This window comes from Stegastes partitus, unplaced genomic scaffold (genome assembly GCF_000690725.1).
Source record: "Stegastes partitus isolate 25-593 unplaced genomic scaffold, Stegastes_partitus-1.0.2 Scaffold1019, whole genome shotgun sequence".
NCBI classification, from domain to species: domain Eukaryota; kingdom Metazoa; phylum Chordata; class Actinopteri; family Pomacentridae; genus Stegastes; species Stegastes partitus.
In genome coordinates, this window is record NW_007578750.1 from 174,377 (window position 1) to 189,123 (window position 14,747).

Here is a 14,747-nt window from a genome sequence, read left to right on the forward strand (position 1 = left end):
TTTAAGGACTGATTGGTTAATAATCGTACATCAGGCTGACTTGAAAACCTTATTTAGAAATAAAGGCAGCATAAGGGAAAAGTGACACCATACCTGCCACAATATTAAAATCACTTGCCTGTAGTGCGCCTGTGTGTGTTGGTTGCACCCGTGTGGCCAATCAGGGACATGGACATGGGAACATTTGGGGTGTCCTGTGGCGTCATCGGGATGTTGGCAGCGACTCCTTTGGGTTCTGGAAGTTGCAGATTAGGGATGTGGTCTGGGGCCATGTCAACACCTGAGGGCGTAATATCATGGTGATAGTGTAAGTAGTGTGCTTGGTCTGTAACAATGCTTGGGTGCAAGACACATGTCAAAGTAACATGTACACAAACCCCAGAACCCAAAGATCATTGCACCTAATCAGTGTTCAGGTGAATGCAGCACTTACAAGAGGTCGGTGCGTTTGGTATCGTGCTAGCACGGACTGAAGCAATGGATGAATGGAAATTTGTGTAATTTTATGGATGCTTTTGCGTCAGTATTTTAAACTACATCCCACAGCACTTTCACACTTCCAATATTTATTGTGAGGCTACCCAGACTTTTAGATGCTGTGAGCTGAATTCCTCTAAAAGCTTCTGAGGCCTTAAAGACAAGTCAGGATTGAAAATATCATAAATATTTGGGAATTTTAACATCAAAACATATCAGCTGCAGAACTCCCTATGCTGAAATCTCTTTCTGCGTTTAAAGCTACTTCAGATATTTTAGAAATGTCTCATTTTCATTGCTGGTATATGATTTCCTAGAATCCCACGCCGTTCTTTTCCTTTATCAACTTCAGTTCACAGAATTGTTCAAAAGGTCAAACTCTACAGGTGAATGAGTTTGCAGTTTCCTTCCAAAATCATTTCCTTCTTGAAGCTCAATGAGCAGAGTCATTGCTTCCTTCCTTCAACTTTGATGTGACTTTCTGTCCTTGGCAGCGGGCTTGTATCAGAAATTTGTTCAGACCTGAAAGCGAGACAACGCTGCTGCAACACAAGCGACAAAAAACTGAAACTCAAAAGTTTTATTATTCTGTTTCAATAAATGTCCCTTCAGATAATTCTTAATAGAGGGTTTCAACATGACTTAAAACATCAATCAGCATAAAAACACAAGTTTCCTTTATCCTCATAATCTTCAGTAACACACAGTTAAAGCTCATAGCGGTGCAAACCATCCAGACTTTCTAAAATGAAAGTATTGTACATGTACATGCTTCAGACAATATGACAAAGCAGCTTAAACTTCCTGAGGGACCTCCCACACTGCTGGCTTATTTTGTCACATACCATCCAAGGTTACGCGAGATACAAAGAACTACTACAAAGAGCCGTGTTTCTTTTCCGCTTTATGTTCACAACCAGAGGTCCCCTTCTTAAACACGGAACATATTGTGGAAGAAACACTTTGCGGGAGGTTTGTAGCATGAAAATCGTTTTTATGGGATGACATGAAAGTGACTTGATGAAAGAAGTCACATTAAAAGTCACAGTGCCACAACCAGGCTTTAATGTTCAACAATGTCCTTCCTTTATCTGAATCGGAGGAAAATAACATCAAACCTCAAAGTTTTAAACACCCAATAGTTCCATAATGAAGGTGTTCTAATACAGTGGCAAGCTTGAGTTGCAATCACATAAGCTAACAATCAATTGAATGGTCACATACAGCACATGTAAGGTTTATTTGATCTAACAGAAGACAAGTTGTTTTACTCCAGCTACTAAAAAGTGTCCAGTGTTCGCCTCGGGCAAGCTGATGCCTTCTGGTAGTCAGAAGTGAACAAGTACGGTTCAGGTGAGTTGAAAGAACGAGTGATTTTTCCCCTCTGCTTCACGCCGCGTGTTCCCAGTGTTCTCTCCTGACAGGACAAAAGTCTATCACACCAACGTGTCTTAGCTCTTTTCAGGTCGGTTCCTGTTCAGAGCTGCTTTCGGCGTGAACTCCAGTTTCTCTTTCAGGCTGAGCACCTGGGTGCTGTCCATGCCCACTTGTTCCTGCAGCTTTCTTTCCTCCCTGAGTTCCAGGATGCCCTTCTCGTCCTCCCGGGGTTTGGGGGTCCCTCTGATGAACCACTCCAGATGGTACCCCACCGCTCCCACCACAAACGCCACCGGGAAGGTGACGTAAGGAGCGTAGGTCCGCAACGCCGTCCACACGACAGGCCACATGACTGCACACCGCTTTTGGCTGCCAGGTGCTGCATGTGGGGAAAAATCCGAACAAAGGGTGAATCTATTTAAACCTGGATACGAGTATAATTGCAGCTACATCGTCTGTGGAAATGGTTAAGGGCCATTTAAAGGGCCAGTAAAACTCACTCATAAAAAACATGCAGTTTTCCTTTACCTCGCAAGTTCTGATTTTATTAGCTTCAATGTGATTCCTATCTGCAGCTCCCCTCTTGTGGTTTGAATCTGATTCTGACAGTTTAACCAAACAATTTGGGGAAAATATCTAATTGTGATTTTTCTGCAATTTAATTTTTTTACAGTTGAGTTTCAGTTTAATATTCACTGTGTACCAGATTTAAAACGTGATGGAGCTTGATCACGTGAGACAACATCAAAAGTGTATTTGTAAAACCCCTGACACAAAAACTTACACTCTGATCCACTACATTTTATCCTAAATTGTAGTCTTTGCAATTTCAAATTAAAATCAGCTAGTTGTCTATGTACCACTGCCAGAACTGAATTCAACAAAGACACTTTTATCAGCATAAAAAAAAATACTTGTGTTATATAAAAATCACATGGTGTGCTGTGTACTACTTAAAATCCTAAGAAAAGGCAGACTGAGGATACAGGGGTTTTTTTTGGTAACTACATATAATCTTCGTCAAACCACGAGTGGAAACTAAGTTTTTAAATGTGCACAAGGGCTCAACTCCAACAGTGTCCTGCTTGTCCTTCTTCTGCCCTCTTAGCTCCCACCAGTGGCAAAAATAGCAAACAAATGGCAAAATTACCAGTTACAGCAGAAGAGAAGTAAGCTTTTTTTCTCCCTCTCTCTCTCTCAAAATTAGTGACTGTTCACCAAATATAAACTTAAACAAAACTCTGCCCCTTTTTCAACGCATGTCAACATGTCAGCGTCAACTTACTGCTAGCTAACGCTGCTCTGCGGCTAATTTAGATAACTGCGGACAAATGTTAAAATGTCAGGCTAATACGTATTTGTTTGCTCGTTTCACTCAAGCCGAATTAAAGAGCTGTTCTCCACCATTCACGAGTTTTTGTTTTATCGACGACGTCCTCAGTTTTACCTTGTACACGAGCAAATTAAATGAAATGGGAACATTTGTTATGGAGTTCGCCATGTAGCCGCTACATCCACTGAACGCGGCTGAAGAATGAATACCAACGAGGCTTTAAACATATCAAACACTGCGTTTAAAAACAGAAAAAAATACAATATCTAAAGAAACAGAGCTGGCGGTGCGTCAGGTGTTAAATTACACAATATTCGGCGTGAAAGTCATTCAAATGAACTGCTTGTAACGTGTAGATGATAGTTGTTGACCGGCTGAAGCTTACAGTTCCTCAGTAACATGAACACACCGAGAAGTGTCACTTTAAAGACGAAGCTTCACCCGCAGCTCCACTGACAGAAGGTCCTTCCAGGTGGTGTTTTGTTTGCCGGATGTATAAATAATGACGTTAGTTTATTTCCCAGTGGTCTTTACTCACCTTTACCGTTAGCACGTTGGTGCCGCAGTGACTCAACATCCGTGTGACGCTCTGAAAGCTTCCAGGTCGGAAGCTGCGCCACCCGGGTTCTCTGTGTTCCAGCGCCGCCTACTGGCCACAACGGCACACTGCTCTGAAAATAATAATAATAAATAAAACTACATCTAGATTGTTGTTTTATTTTATTTTAATTCAGAAAAAAAGATAAAAGGAGTCAACGATATCTACTAGTTTTAGTGTTAGCAGTGGTAATCATAAATTGTATAATATTTTATTAACAATACTTCTATATATCACAATGGCAAAAATAAAAATACAGTCGTCCTCAAATGTATTCATACCCTCCATTAAAGCAAAGGCAAAATTCACAAATTACTAGAAACTTAAAAAGTAATAATAAATAAAAAAAAATTCTAAATTATAATTTAGTGAAATAAGAGATTGCTTTTGAATTGTGGTTGAAAAGAATTATTTAAAAAAATAAAATAAAAACTGTCCCAGACAAATTAGAGCACTTTGCCGATGAGCAGCGAGCAGTTTATTTATACTGCTCTTTTACAAACAAGAGTTTACAAGGTGTTGACAAAGTTCAAGCAGGACGCCCAGAAGGCAATATAACGACACTTGGGACAAAGTTCAAACGAGAGGACTTAAGACACACAAATCGACAGGCCAGTATTAGTCCAGCCATATTACTGTTATTTATATGACACTTGTAAGCATTAAAAGTTGAGGCAAAGTGCTTTATAGTAGAAAAATAAGTTTGGTGTTATGAATTTGTCCAAATTGTCTCAGTTACTGTCTGCGCTATGGCCGTTTGGTGCTTGATGATTTGTTTGTACTAATTGGTGGTTGTTCTAATAATTTTTATTGTGAAATTCTGTATCTTTTAATTTAATTTAATTTTTTACAGTATTTAATTCTATTTTTACTTCTTTGCTCTTTTTTTCATTTCTGTTTGGCCTGGCTGACTTACTGTTCTAGTATTGTCTTCCCTGATTATTCTTTTTCTGTAATTTTTCTGTCTTTGTAAACTTTGTTTTTAAAAGGTGTTACATAAACAATAATTTACCTAATATATTCAAATATCAACAAGGTCTTAAAGTGTTATTTATTGTGTTCATTTACTTGAATGAAGTTTATCCCTGTTAATACAAATTAACTGGGCTAACTTAAATGTTAAGAACCTACAATATCTAAAAAGTTGAGACCTGACAAAATGATGTATGGAAAACCCAAGAAATCCATTTGAGCAGCATATTGGCAGGAAGGAAGGAGGAAGAACTGCCTTCTTTTTTTTTCTTTACAAGAAGAGACTTCCAGTAGAACTGGGTTCAGCTAGGGCAGACATCTGCCACGCCTGGTTGGGGTGACGGTAAAGTGGAGCGAGAAAAAGGAAGTAGAGAGAAACAGAAAAACCACAAAAAAAAGGAGGACACAATCACTGGACAGACTGGTGGGACCAGTAGCTGCATATTGGATCAGTGTGGTGTCAGAGAAATGTCTGTATAGACACAGAGAGAGGAGCACGAGTGATGGTGATAGTGGCAACCTATACCACTATTACATGTATAGCATCCTAATAAAAATACTGGCATTAGCTACAGTGGCTGTTTAAACACACATGCATGCATGCAGTGTAAAATCACCGATAAGATTTGACATTTGAATGTAAATAAGGGTCGTAATGTTCAGTGAGTTTCTATGCATCAATTTATGTTGAAAATGTCTTCATGTAAAAGAAAACACATAATTCAGGCACCAGGTGACGGTTCAAAAGATAGTGGAACATAATGCAGTGAGGCTCTCGGCCTTCCTATAACGTCTTTAAATATTTACACTGCTGTGGATGGGCCGTGCTCATGTAACACCATCCCTGCTGAGTCAACGCACACACACAGGTATGATTTACTCCACTGTCCTCTTTTGCGTCTCTTTAAATCTGCATGCGGCACCTTTTCCCCATCATGATTAATTCATTCATTTTTTCAAATAATTCACGAACTCCTCCTTCACCGGGATTCCTGCACAACTTCCCGCGCATTCAGGACACATCGCACGTATCCGCGGCTGATGTGCCGGAGGCGATGTTGCATTTACGTTCATTTCATGTAATCTGCACTTATGAATACAACAGAAATACACGAGTTTAGCGGTGAATTACATTGCTTTCAAATTTGTCCAACAAGCTATGAAACTGTCAAAAAAAAAACACCTCTTGATGCAATAACCTCAATCAATCACGTGTTTTCCAACCACTCAGTCAAAGGGTGCTGTCTTCTTACATAACATACTTGAGATGTTTGTCCCTTCCATGGCTCTGACTGGGAGCCATAACAAAAAAAAAAGAAAAATCTTTCTGCGTTAAAACATTCAGTGGCATTCTTGCACAAATCCTCCTCTCAAGGAATACACATGAAAGGCTGACAGATCTGTCACCAGTATTGTGCCATACAGTGACAAGGCGTGAGCTACCCCCCTCCCCTCCCATCTTTGGATGACAAACCCCTCAAGTGCCAAGATAGTTTTCTTTCAGTTTAAAAGCACTGTTTGGCATATAAAAGACATTCCAGTAGGCTCGGTGTACTGTGTGAAGACGCAAATAGTCAAAAGAGGCTTTTGCTTTTTTTGTTTAAGTGCTTATGAGGGATGCAGAGAAATTGTGTAAATTTCACCCAAAAGGAAACGATGTAACTATGACGATAGGGGAGGGGAGGGGGGCATTTCTCTTTGCCACTGTACTTCCTGGGTAGCGAATCGGTAAGTGTTCTTTGCAAAGTTCGATGTGATTGATGACACTGATATTTCAGCTCCCAGGCCGAGAAAAGTTTTCCATAAAACTATACCAGTGCCGGGCACAAGGCTGATCTATAGCGATTGGAATGCAGCCTGTCATGGAGGGATGAGTAGCTCTGACTCAATGGTCATTTGTGCAGGAAAAAAACCAAAAACCCCACAGAGCTATATCCAAATTTCTTATCATTGCTTCAAATGCTGCTTGAAAACGTCGTGATTAACTGTGTGGGTGATTATGCTTCATGCTTCAAAATGATTCTTTTAAGCTGTTCCTCCCTCTGTGCTGTCCATCTTGTATTTGCCAGAACTGGCATTTGATCAGTCCTGTCAAATAAAGTGAAATGTGCTCATCCCCTGCAGGAAAACAACATTACTAATGCCAGTTCTGCTTTACCAGAAAAAAAAAAACAACAAAAAAAAAAACTTGGCACTGCCAGGATTATTTCATCAGTTGCTGTTTATTAGGAAATATGATTTAGAGCTGCTCTAGCCAAAAAATAAAAAAATCATGTAAAAATAGAACCATCTTATCAATCTAAATCACAAAGCGAGGCTGACAGAGTGGAGTGTCACAGCCCCTTAACTGGAGCCCCGTAGACCTGCTCTATTTGCCCAAGTTAATTACAGATGTCAGGCATGGTCAGTGGTGGGAAATTTCCTCATTACACAAAAAAATGACACTCAGGACTTAGGTTAAATCACTGCTGAATTGCACGAGCCAGAAAAAGCCTGCAGCACGGCTCTCCACGGGGCTGAAACATTCAAGCACGGTGCTCTTTTGGCAATGACTCCCGAGTCCCCAAACTCAACATTTCTGAAAATGGTCCAGAAGGTAAATAACGCAGGTTAACAAACAGGGAGGCGGCAGCGATGCGACACGTGTGACACAAAGTGTGCTTAAGGATCTGTGACAACCAGAGTTTAGCCTCAAATTAGGATGTAGGAAGGAGGGGTTAACGAGGAGATGGATGTGGAATATGACCAAAAAAGATGCACAAGAGATTTTGATGGATTGCCTCTGATTTGGAATGAAGCAGGAGGACTCTTGACACAGACTGTGATCAAGCAGAGGAACAGATGGCGAGGAAAGAAGTGCCAGATGTGGAAAACAATGATAGAGGATTTTTTTTTGTTGCGCTTTTTGTCTGCCCTGCAAAGGGAATAAATACTGGTTGTGGGCATTTTCAGGTTAAAGGCTATGAGTTTGGATTTCAACCAGCCGCTCATGCTGTTAAAGAAAACAAAGCACTTCTTGCTCGGATCAAACATCAACTGGTCTCCCATTCTTAGACCGGAAAAAAAATATTGAAACCATTTTTCAAAATTATCATAATGACAGTAAAGTGCAAGAAGTTTTACTATGATATTGATGAATACGCTCAATACTTACCCCTTTATATGCAGATTAATATTACTCGAGGTCACAAAAGCATATCAACACTGTTAATGAAGTCCATAATGAATATGAAAACATTTATTTGCTTTTGGCATTACAAACCATTCTGGCATGTTTAATGGTTTCAGAATATATGACACAGTGGAGTGCATTATCCATTAATTACAGACCCTTAATGTACTGGCCACAGAAATACTGAAGTTCCCATTTAATTGGAATGAAAACATAATGAGGCACAATTTAATCTCTCTTATTTTTTTTGGTCATACATCTTTTTTTTTTTCTAGAAGTGCAATTTAGCGGAAAAATACAATACATTTATTTTTTTGTAGACTTGAAATCACTTTAACACTCCACTAATTGTGAGGGTAGAATAATTCTCATGTTATAAAACGTGTCCATGTTTAACCTTTGCATGGAAATAGCTTCTGGAAATGCTGAATCCCCCTCCGTGGACATAAATGTAAGAGGAGTTTTGATGGTTTTAATGGCACGGGACGATGTTATTACTGCATGTGAGCAAATTCACAGAGTAGGAACTTGCAGGTCAGCATTGTCACTAACACAGAATTGTACCTCATTCATTCACTTACTACATTATCTCCTGTATTCAAGTCTTTACGCTGATTCAGGCCTGACAGGTAGGTAGTTAGTGGAGTCGACATCCAGGTGATTAAACATGATACCAAGTACTGGTACTAGTGAACAAGAAGCATGGTAACAGTCACGATCACCAAGGCATCTTTGGTAAAGATGAGACTGTTTAGAAAGACAGAAGGACACAGGACCAGTGGACATAATGATGCTAAGAAGCCACTTTCTGTGTCCTGTTAAAAGATAGGATATCCAGTGAAAACCTCCAAAGCAGTCACTGGACTTCACTGAGGTGCATAGTGTAGGTTTTATCTATTCACAGCAACAGGCTATGGAGCAATCTGTACTGGCTGGTATATTGTGTACATAGCAACATGTGGGGGCACTTAAGGCGAAGCATTCAAGGCTGAAGAAACTATAACCTGAACATGGAATGGTACTGTGCATCCACAGTGCAGAGGGAGTGTCAGTGGAACGAGGCTCACATGAGCCTGGTGATGGCACCAGCGAGAAAATCCTCGTAGCTGAGGCGAACGTTGCCCGACATGTTCGTGTCTCTCTCCCTGAACACCTGCGTCATGCTCTGGAGCTGCGTGCACACCTGGATGAAGCGGTCCAGCTGGATGCCGGGTCGCCCGCCTCGGAAGCTGAAACGCTGCACCAGCGTCTCAGAAAACTGGGGGCTGAGATTGTAACCCATCTGAGCGAGGGCTGAGGAGAGAGGGGATGGGAGGAAGTGATTTTGCTGACACTGTGATTATCATTCATTTATTTTGCAGCTAACTGTTAGCATCTTTAACACGCATGTAAACAGGGATACCTTGGTGTAGCTCTGCGCCGCTGATAGTTCCTGAGCGATCTCTGTCATATTGCTGGAACAACGCTCTCCACCGCTGCATGAAGTCCCACAACGCAGAGAAACCAAACAGGTCGATTCGACCCGACCGCGTCTTGTCAAACATGTCTAACCAGAAACACAAAACACAGCACGCTGAGCAAAACAAGACTCAGGAGAGTTTTGTCGAGTTAAAACAGAGCAGAAATGGGAAGTGCGTTTTTAACATGTTCCATCAAGCCCCCCTCGTGTCATCATGCATCTTCTACTCGTTTTTATCTAAAAGTAGCCCAAAGAAGCCACACACTCGTCATTATGGTAACAGTAAACATTAGTCACTCCCTGGCAAACGCAACAGGAATGCAGGGATAGGCGCCCAACGAACAGGCACCCAGACAAACATGTTCAGCTGTTTTTTTTAGATGACTCCTGGCAGCCTAGATTTCTCCTTTTAGAAACACGAGATTTCTGTTTAGAATGTTGGAAGGCTAAAGGGGGGTATTCACGTATAAACCCAGCCTACTTTCATTTTTTCCCACAACTCCTTTTTCCATTTGTGTTTTCTAAATAACTTCCCCCTCCCCTGTGCTGCAGCCATTTAGGTCAGCGAAAGTACATCACATAATTAAACATTGTGTCAGTCTGCCTCATAAAACACCAATTCATAACCACACAGCTGCCTCGCACCCTGTTCGAACATTTCATTTAGCTGCAGCTGCACGACTTACTGATCATCATGAGGCAGGTCTCGTCATTAAACGCAGACCAGTTCGAGTTGACAAGCGCCTGCTTCAACTCCTTCAGGTTGATGAAGCCACTGTGGTCCGTGTCAACGCTCTGGAACCACTGGTACGCCTCTGGATTAACGCCAGGAGGGATGCTAGCTGCACAGAGAAAAAAAAAACAGAATCGTGATAATCACATGGAAGAGAAAAGGAGAAACGTTGAGAGTGACTTTGAAGAAGCCCATCACCAGAAGATTGTTTTCTCAGCGCACCCGTTGCCGTTTCCCCCCCTCCTTTCTTCAATCTATCTGAGCCAACTTATTCTCTTTATTATTTCCCATCCCTACATTTTCCACCAGTTATTATTTCAGTGAAGGCTTTGAGGAATAACGAACGTGGATGGGGAGAAAAAAAAGAAATAATAAAAGACAGAAGGAAAAGACAGTGAAAATTCTTGGAAATGAAGCGGCTGCTGCGTTACGATGCCAATTAATTATTTATTTACAGAGAGATGAAGAAACGCGCGTCGGCCGTCTGACAGTCGAAACTGTGCTGGGTCTGTCAAGAAGAAGCTTAATCATAAAAATAATACATCTGTGCTTGACTCAGCCTCATGCCTTTAGTGTTTAGAAGGCACCGATTTTGAAAACAGCACAGCATATAATGACTGTACCACAGAATATATGCAACTGACATATAATTCCTACAGCTAATGGCATGTTGATTTAAACACTAGTACTTGTTGGATGAAAACAAGAGGCATGCCAACAAAAATGTCTTATTCACTTTGAAATAATGGTTTATGATGAATGCAGATAATGTCTAATAATCCCACTAAAACTGCATTTAAATTAAAGAAATGTTAATTTTCTAGTACGGAAACACAAAAAAAGAGAAAACAAATCTACCTACAGTTACGAAACCAGCAGGTTGTTGCTGAAAAAAAAATACCTGTCCAACCTTAGGTATACATTCTCATTCCTCACAAAAGCACAAGGTGTGAAAAAAAAAGGTAGAGGGAGGGTCAGGGGTTGAGGAAAAGTCATCTCAGCATGAGGTAGACAGTGTCAGGGCAAGGGGCCATTACCTGAATACATGGTGCAAAAGAAAGGGAGTGTTGGAGAATATGGTGTGTGAAGAAGGGAGGAGTAGAGGGAGGTCTGATTGTCAGAAAAATGAATGGGGAGAGAGGGGCAGGTGACACTTCAGGCCAGACCCTGATGGATTCTGTCCCGGCGGGGAGTGATGGTAGCATTGGCTATCAGGTTCTGACTTAGACTTAGCTACTACTGGAAACTGTGTAATCACACACACACACACACACACACACACACAAAATACACTCTTTGCCCATCTGTCTCGCACTCTGTTTAGCCCTCACTCAGTATTACCGGAGTCATCACTCCAGCCGTGTAATCCTGCTGAGGGGCACAAACTGAACCCTGTCTCTACATGACTGTCTGGGAACGTAAGTCATTTTCTATCCATCATCCCACCAGAGAGCAAAAGGAAGAAGAAAAGGAGAGAGAAGCAATGAAGAAGGGGAATGAGAGACTATCTGCAGTCTGCTCGTGTTCAGAATATGCCTGCTTAAGTCCCACAGGCAAAGGTACTGCAGATGCTGATACAGCTCCACTCTCAGCCCATCATTACCTGCAGGAGCATGATATCCACCAGGTCCTCCATGAGGTTGTCCCCCGTAACCTCCATAGGGCCCACCGGGGGCACCACCTGGTCCATGCCCATAATGACCCCCTTGACCTGGGGCTCCATAACCGCCATAGTGACCTCCTGCAGGACCTGCAGGAGCTCCGTAAGGAGCTGAGGGGGGAGCACCATAGGGTGCCCCGGCTCCACCGTATGGAGCACCTCGTGGTACGTTGCCTCCTCCTGGATAGCCCTAAAGTGAAAGACAAGAACAAGGTTCACTGGAACTGTGTGATAAATAGAAGTAATAAATGCTCTCAGCGTATGATCATTAACAATTAGAAGTACTAGAGTGCCACAGATACACAAGCTGCTCTAGGTAGGCTAAAGGTAAAGAAGTACCCAGTGAGGAACAGGAACAAACATCACTGTGTACCTAAATCTTGAGTTAGAGGCACTTTACTTGCATATTTCTATTTTCAACTAATTTCTACTCCACTTGTGTTTAATTTCAGAGGGAAATGTGATTCTACACTTATGACAGTGACAACTACCCTGCAAATAAATACTTTACTAACAAATCATTGAACTTTAAGCTACAACACACTTTTCTGAACTATATAATCAAGTTAACATGAAGCTACTCACGATACAAAGCTGTACAATCAAAATCATTAGTTCGTTGATCAGTTTGAAAAACAATCGTCTTGTATTTTATAGAATAGAATAGAATGTTTTTATCGTCATCATACACAAAGTACAACGAAATGAAAAGACAACTCCAGTGGTGCAAAATACAAGTATAAATAAGACTATATAAATATATTTACAAAAGAAGCCAGTAGGAAAGTATATACAGTTAGGAATGAGCATGATAACAACCATAAATAAACATACTGCACTGTTGAAATAGGAACACTGAGGATATATGATAAATATGTATCCCTGTTCAGGCTATAAAACTAATGTGCATTCAGTACCTGTATTATAGTTATTCAATCAATAGTTTCTTGTTCTTGCAACTTTTTTTTTTAATATATAGAATTAAGGGAAAACTCAACATTAAGTGTCCAAGTACGGTGCACCTGGGCCCCAAATCTGTGTAACTTTACTGGAGGGTTTATTCTTACAATATATCTCCTCATTTGGTGTTTTGATGATGGTGGTAGAAGGAAATAACACATGATGCTCTGGTAATAATTTGCAGTGACAATTCATCCTCCTTAATTGGACAAGTGGACCCCAAACTTTGCCCACAAACACATCACCTCACTGTAGGGATTAAAGATTCAGGTTTTTGCTCTAATTTGACGTTTGTATCTTTATCACACACAAAAAAAGGACTCATCAAACTAATCAAATGGCTAAGCTCAATATAAATGAATGAATAAGAGCTATATGTTACAGCGGCCCTACAAACTAAACTAAATCCGTTCTGCTCATTGACAACAATTCAAAACCTCGGTTCTTGTCGAAAAAAACGTCTGCACTACTGAAATAGTGGCAGTGTCTGAGTAGAAGTGGATTTTCCTCACAGTGAGCTGTGACTACACTTCTCGGGTTAGCCTACTTGTTCCTCCACTGAAAGATGCTATCTATGCTCGGATCATGTTTTGCTCAAGAAACTGCAGTTACCTCCAGATTGAATAAACCAAGACTGCTGTCACTTAAACCCACAACACTTACATACTATAGAGCAACAACTACAGCAGTGCTGGCGACTCTTGATATAAACCTATTAAATACTGAAACAGCATCATTAAATAGCAACAGTTTACATTGTACCAATGCTAACCATAGCAAAACGCACAATTAGCTAACGATACTTGAGCTCCCATGACATAAACCATTAGCTACGTTATATCCACATAATACACTTAATAAACTACGTTGAAACCTTGTTATTAATAACACAGACAAAACCAGTAAATGCAGTATTTAGATACCTGTCCGTAGTGGAAACTCATGTTTAACAGACTTTGCTTCCTTCAACAAGGCATCCGAAGAGGAAGAGTACGGCACCGCTCGCTCATTGGTGCATTCCGCTGTCAATCAAAACCGCGCCCGGCTCCTCTGCTCCTGATTGGATAAGCGGGGTGGAAAAATGATGACGACTGAACAAGCGAGGAAGTGGAGTTTCGACAGTCTAACCCCAATACTTGGTGAATGAGTCACTAATTGTGTGTAATCCTGAAACAAATGCAGGGTTTACTCACAGACTGTGGCGTTGTTAGGCAGTGGCGTCCGAGGCGTTGGCCCAAAGCGTTTAATGGATAAACCTGGATCTGAAAAGTGTTTGCTTGTTTGTTTGTTTTTCTGACTTGGACAACTGTCAGATCTCATACAGTCCTCCTCAAATGTAGTCATACCCTTCCATTAAAGAAAACGAAAAACCCACAATAGTCACTCAAATAACTAGAAACTGAAAAAAGCAACAATAAATAAAAATTTGCTAAATTGTTATTTAGTGAAATAAGATATTGATTTTGAATTGTGGTTGAAAAGAATAATTGAAAAAAATATATTTAAAAACAAACGGCCTGGGACAAATTATTGCACTTTACTGATATTTCTGTTAAACCACAATTCAAAAGCAATGTCATGATTTTTATTTAATTTTTTTAATTAATTATTACTTTTGTCAAATTCAACTTATTTCAGTGACAGTCTCAAAGTCTAAATCAACAAAAAAATAAAAATAAAACCAGAACTAATAAAAAACAAAAGTAGATAAAACCAGAAAGAAAACTACAAAAACGCTTTCACATAAAGGAAAGCTTTAAGGAGAGACTTTCAATATGATGCTGTCAGCTACCAGTGAGGAGGCCATCAATAATCCTTACTTTTAAGGAAAGAACTCAAATCGTATTTTATATAGCTTCAGTGAAGTCAGTTTGTTGATCCAAAACATTGTTCAGTGTTTTATCTGGTGCAGCAGTTTTGGTCTGATTATTATTGCCTAGTTATTTATTTCTGTGTATTGTGTTTTGGGACTTTATGGGTGAACTGCATCTCTTCTCCTGGACTAT

The 14,747-nt window shown here is 40.5% G+C and overlaps 2 protein-coding genes across 4 annotated transcripts; both read right to left on the minus strand.

Annotated features, from left to right (window-relative positions):
- Positions 1 to 1,042: 1,042 nt before the first annotated feature.
- On the minus strand, positions 1,043 to 3,767 carry smim12 (small integral membrane protein 12). 3 transcript variants are annotated; one of them, XM_008295090.1, is made up of 2 exons: positions 3,726 to 3,767; positions 1,043 to 2,233 (listed from the first exon to the last, which is right to left on the minus strand). In XM_008295090.1, exon 2 carries the CDS (start codon positions 2,202 to 2,204, stop codon positions 1,929 to 1,931), a length of 276 nt encoding a protein of 91 aa, XP_008293312.1. In that variant the 5' UTR covers positions 2,205 to 2,233; positions 3,726 to 3,767; the 3' UTR covers positions 1,043 to 1,928. The 3 variants fall into 3 exon arrangements, with proteins under 3 accessions (XP_008293312.1, XP_008293314.1, XP_008293313.1); XM_008295092.1 differs by lacking the exon at positions 3,726 to 3,767 and adding an exon at positions 3,597 to 3,611; XM_008295091.1 differs by lacking the exon at positions 3,726 to 3,767 and adding an exon at positions 3,005 to 3,512.
- Positions 3,768 to 7,968: 4,201 nt separating this feature from the next.
- Positions 7,969 to 13,746, minus strand: pef1 (penta-EF-hand domain containing 1). The gene is made up of 5 exons (XM_008295093.1): positions 13,665 to 13,746; positions 11,725 to 11,971; positions 10,075 to 10,230; positions 9,332 to 9,475; positions 7,969 to 9,222 (listed from the first exon to the last, which is right to left on the minus strand). Exons 1-5 carry the CDS (start codon positions 13,683 to 13,685, stop codon positions 8,993 to 8,995), a joined length of 798 nt encoding a protein of 265 aa, XP_008293315.1. The 5' UTR covers positions 13,686 to 13,746; the 3' UTR covers positions 7,969 to 8,992.
- Between the last annotated feature and the right edge of the window lie 1,001 nt (positions 13,747 to 14,747).